Source organism: Elephantulus edwardii, unplaced genomic scaffold, assembly GCF_000299155.1.
Source record: "Elephantulus edwardii isolate Elephantulus edwardi_28Jun2011 unplaced genomic scaffold, EleEdw1.0 scaffold00098, whole genome shotgun sequence".
Taxonomy (NCBI): domain Eukaryota; kingdom Metazoa; phylum Chordata; class Mammalia; order Macroscelidea; family Macroscelididae; genus Elephantulus; species Elephantulus edwardii.
The window spans coordinates 1,312,696-1,317,837 of record NW_006399848.1 but is presented as its reverse complement, the minus strand read 5'-3'; the positions used below and the strand labels follow the sequence as shown (position 1 = coordinate 1,317,837).

Sequence of the window (5,142 nt, the reverse complement as noted above, 5' to 3'; positions counted from 1 at the left end):
TCCCTGAGAGAGACTTCACCCTGAGTCATAAGGAAAAGGGGATGGCGTATTCTCTTAGCTACTTCCTGCTGAAAAGGGACGCTGTGGGTTTCAGCCTTCTTTCAGACCTTCGGAAAACTACACATGTCAGGGGGACTTTTCCTTCCAAACGTAACATTGTGCTTGGTCTCCACCTGTTGAAAAGTGACTTCTGGTCTCCTGAGAAAACAAGCACGACCTGTTTCTCTCCTGACCTTCGTCCTGTCTCCTTGCAGCTCTCTCTCAAGCCTTTAACGTTATATTGAAGTCAGGCCAGGTCAGGAGGCTGGGCCCCAGACAAAAAGAAATTTCTGTTACATAGGACCGAGTCCCCACTGTGACCATGGTGTAATTAAATGACATGTAATTGCACATTGTGTAGAACCCCTCCATCCCTGCTTTCCTAGTTGAGTGCTGAAAGTTTACCTGGAGCTGTCTGGGCTGTTGTTCTTCAGATGTCCTCAAAATGCCTCCTGAGAAATGAAGATCACCAGGGATGCCTGACCTACCCCGAGGCTCCTTTAGGTCCTGCCTTGCTATTATTTGTTTGGGGTTTTTTTAGCAGCACCTCCAGCCAATTCACTTACCTTCTCCCGCTGGTTATGTGTCTTGGGGAGGAATTGCCCTCATCACCTAAAAACTAAAGTTCAGTAGCCTCAAACAGCAGGGGAAGGCCAGGTCCTCCTCAGGGAGGATGGAAGCCTCAGGTAGACTCTTACTAGGAGTCTTCTTTTCCTTAGCCTCTTGTTGGGATAACCTGCTACCCAACTAAAGGCCATAGGGAGGAGGAGTCTTTGCTGTCGTTGTTTCTTGAACATGACAGCCCGGCTCAAAGCTCTAACAGCCGGTAGGAAGAATGCAGTTTGGAATTGACTCCGGTGGGTTTGTTCCCAGAGTGCCTGTGGGTGAGCATTTCAGCCATCACCTTTGAACTTGTGATAAATGTAAATTTTCAGGCTCCTTTCCAGACCTGAGTCAGAAACTTTGGGGTTACAACCCAGCAATGTTTTAATAGCCTGCAGATAAGGCTAATGCCGGCACATATTTGTGAACCTCTAGGCTTAGGGAGCCCTGGTGGCTTAGCCCTGATGGCCTAGTGGTAAGGAGTTGTGCACTGCCATGCAGTTTGAATCTACCCACTGCTCTGCAGGAGAAAGCTGGGAAGTCCCCTCCCATGTTATTTACTCCCTCTGGAAATCTGCTGTAGGGTAGCTAAGAGTTGGTTCGTACTCAGTAGCTGTAACAACAGGCGAAGGAGTAAGGATCCCTTTTGGCATAGTGCATTAAGTGTAGTGTGTTACTTGCTGGACTGCTAAGCTAAAGGTGTGGGGTTCGAATCTACCAGCTACTCTGCAGGGAAAAGATGAAACTGTTTTCTTCTGTAAAGATATGTGGCCTTGAAAACTCAAGGAGGGTCTCCAGGAACCAGAATGGACTTGACTTGAGTTAAGGGGTGGAGTTCCTGGCTGCTGCAAACCATTCTAGCTAGATTCCTAACCAGAAGGCCAGAGGTTTGAGTCCATACAGCGGCACCTCAGAAGAGAAACCTGGTGATCTGCTTTCAGAAAATTAGCCATCGAAAATTAACCATGTGGGGCACATTTCTCCTCAGACACATGTAAAGTCACTATGCATTGGAATCTACTCATTGCATCTGGTCATACCTGTAGCCACCAAGTCAGAATCAACTCATCGCTGACCCTCCAGTGGGTGTTGAGAGGCTGTACATTACGCTGGAGGAGACTGCCTGCCTTTCTCCCACAGAGCCCCTGGTGGAATTGATTCCTGGACCTTTGAATTCGCTGCACAGCTCTTTACCACTAGGCCACCAGAGCTCCCTTGGGTTACACTAAGGGACAACAAAAAGCCAGCATGAAGAGTAGTAATTACAATCTCGTGTATATCTTGTCAACTAGCAAATCTCTACCGAAAGGTCTCCCTGTCTGGGCTCCAAGTATCACGCAAGCGCACCTGTAAACATGTGACTGTTTCTCAGTGTCTAGACCAGGAGAGAGGAGGGGAACCTCCCACCGTGTTTGCTGTGTAAGGACCACTTCTGAGTGATTAATGTTTGAATTTATGTCACTCATCAGGAGACTGATCTGGTTAACCTCCTTCTGCAGGGCCCAACTTTACCTGCCTCGAGAGGACACTGCATTCTGTAGGCCCCTGCACTTTGATGAGACATGTATCCGTATTCCCTGATTCTAAGGCAGCCACAACTCTGGGGTGCAGCCAGACCCGTGCATAATGCAGAAATTCCTGGGGTCTCCTCACTCCACCTGCAGTAAATACTTCCGTCTGAGCACTGTAGAACTAGGATTGCTAGATTAATCTCTGAGCGCTGTAGAATTAGGATTGCTAGATTAATTTCTGAGCGCTGTAGAATTAGGATTGCTAGATTAATCTCTGAGCGCTGTAGAACTAGGATTCCTAGATTAATCTCTGAGCTCTATAGAACTAGGATTGCCAGTTCCTGCTGTTGGGCTGACTCTCCATTTCGTTTCCAAGGCTGTAAATCCAGGGAAGAGAAGGTTTACCGTCTCCTGGCAGAGCAGGTAATGGTTTCATACCACAGGAGATGTGCAGCTTTTTAGTTCGCAGCTCAGTGCACTGTGAACTCTGACACTAGGGTTCCTTAGGGTTACCAGATTAGCCAATAATAGTTGTTGTTGTTTGATGCCATCGAGGCGTAGACGACTCATAGGGACCCTATGAACGAACGGCCTGAGCACTGTTTGTACATAGAGTTTCTGGAGGCAAGCCATTTCGGAAGTGGACCAATAATAGTAGGTAACCTTAAAAAGAATGTTAATTACAGTCAGTCTCTCAATATGAAACACAGTGCCCACAACTTTGCTAAAATGTGAGCTTGACAGAAATTGAATATAAGAAGGTAGAATTGTTTTCTAGGCTACACATGCTGTCACATTGCATTTCTGCTCTTCTCCACCTGTCCTTTAATTCCTGTCACTGCATTCTTGCTAAGGAAACTTTGGTGGCCTAGTGGCAAGAAGCTAGATTGCCATCCCGAAGGCACACAGTGCAAGGCCACCAGCTGCTCTGTGGGAGAAGGATGGGTAATCTCCTCCCACGCAGTTAAGTGCTTCTGAAAACCCGAGGGTCAGCTGTGGATCACTTCCAACTCTACGGTACATAACAGCAGTGTTCTTGAATCTATGGAATATTTATATGCTGTGGGAGACAATATTGAAGAAATTAGGAAGGATTCTAAAAGAAATCGTTTTCAGAATTATATATATAAATGGAATTAGCATTGATTAAGTCTGAGCACTGAAGATAGTTTTATCAGACATCATACAGACATACAAAGGCTGGCTGACTGCATCCCATAAGTAAGTGCTTCCTTTCTCATTTAAACTATGCAGAGAGTGCCATCTGCTGGTTGTATGTATTATAATCTTCATTTATGTGTAGGGAGCTCAAATGGCAGAGCCCCTAGGGAGTTGTACTGCTAACTCAAAGGTAACATTGCTCTGGAGGTTCAGATACCCCTAGTGATTCCAAGGGAGAAAGATGGACCTTCTCCTCCCTTGAGATTTACAGCCTCAGAAACTCAGTACAGTGTCAACTATGAGTCGGTTCTGGCTCAGTGGCAGTGAGTAGGAGTTTGAGTTGTTCCTACAACTTGCCTCTGCCTCCCACATTAAAAACCAGATATCTGGATTGGAATTATATTGAACATGTAGATTGCTTTTGGTAGGATTGTCATTTTCATGATATTGAGTCTTCCTATCCATGAATAGGGTCGGGAGGTGAAGGGAAATTGGAAGAATCTGTTCTCAAAACCCAGTGTATTTGACTTTTATAAATAAACTAGCATAATAATAAAAAAAATTGACAGAAAAAAACAAAAACCACACACACGCGCACGCGCGCGCGCACACACACACACACACACACACACACACACACAAAACCAACCCAGCACCCAACCCAAACAGATAACTGGAAGAGACTAACATCATAGGAGTAGTCTTGATAAAAGGGGTGGTTTGTTTACACAAAATCATATATTTTAAAACCCAAACCTGTACTTTCAAGAAGAGAGGTTTAAATGTGACATTAAAAGCTCTTACATTGTTTCTCAGCTTTAACTCTGACTCTGTACTTTTGTAGACATTGCTTCCTGCTTTCTGTAAGAACTTTGTCATTAGTTCTGTTTTTAATAATAACAAAACTTTATTTACAGAAATATGACACCAAAGTAGGAGACAAAGGCACTCAGCTCTCAGGTGGCCAGAAGCAGCGTATCGCCATCGCTCGTGCCCTTGTCAGACAGCCTCATATTTTACTTTTGGATGAAGCTACATCTGCTCTGGATACAGAAAGTGAAAAGGTAAGGATTAAATCAGACCTTATCAGATTTTGAATCAGTTGTCATTACCGGGTTTGAATTTACACATCTGTCTTCTGTGTTGTCGTTATGTACTGTCGAGTTCGAGCTCATAACTGAGACTCCAGTTTGTTTTCAGAGGCAGTTAATCACACGAGAGGAGATGGCTTATTTCTACTTTGAATCACCAATGCTTTTGGGTCGGCAGTGTAATTCCTTACCACTTGGCCAGCAAAGCTCCTTTATCATCCACAGTAGACATTAAAATTTAGCCAGATAAGTTGTTACAACTTTCTGTGGAATTTACACTGAAACATTGTAGCTGTCATTCAAGAAAGTTCTTAGATAAATCAGGCCAAGGGAAAGGTGATATACAGTAAGGGTTTGCTTTGACATAATTAATTACTTTAATAAATTCTAATTAATACTCTAAAGCAAAATGCCCAATATTGGCTGAATGAAAAGCAATATGATTTGTAATCTCTCCCTCAAATGAAAAAGAGTGAAATTAAAAATAAAAGGGAAGACCCTCAGTAAGGTGGATTAGCAAAGTGGGGGCAGCAGTGAGCTCAAACATACCTACCATTAGGAGGATAGTGTAGAACCGAGAAATAGTAAAGAAAAAAGACCAGATTTACGGCCTTAGAGGCCCAGCGGAGGGTCACTGTGAGTCAACAGTGGTAGGTTTGGATTTTGGTGGGTTGTTTTTTTTTTGGTATTGGTTGGCAGCGAGATGTTTTTTTTTTTTTTCTTTCTCTTTTTTTTTT

General features: G+C 44.0%; 1 protein-coding gene across 1 annotated transcript in view; it reads left to right on the top strand.

Annotated features, from left to right (window-relative positions):
• ABCB1 (ATP-binding cassette, sub-family B (MDR/TAP), member 1) overlaps window positions 1-5,142 on the top strand; it is a 98,451-nt gene that overhangs the window by 91,776 nt on the left and 1,533 nt on the right. Inside the window, exon 25 of the mRNA XM_006891486.1 lies at window positions 4,232-4,378. Coding sequence (XP_006891548.1) covers window positions 4,232-4,378 — 147 coding nt within the window. The remainder of the gene's footprint in view (window positions 1-4,231; window positions 4,379-5,142) is intronic.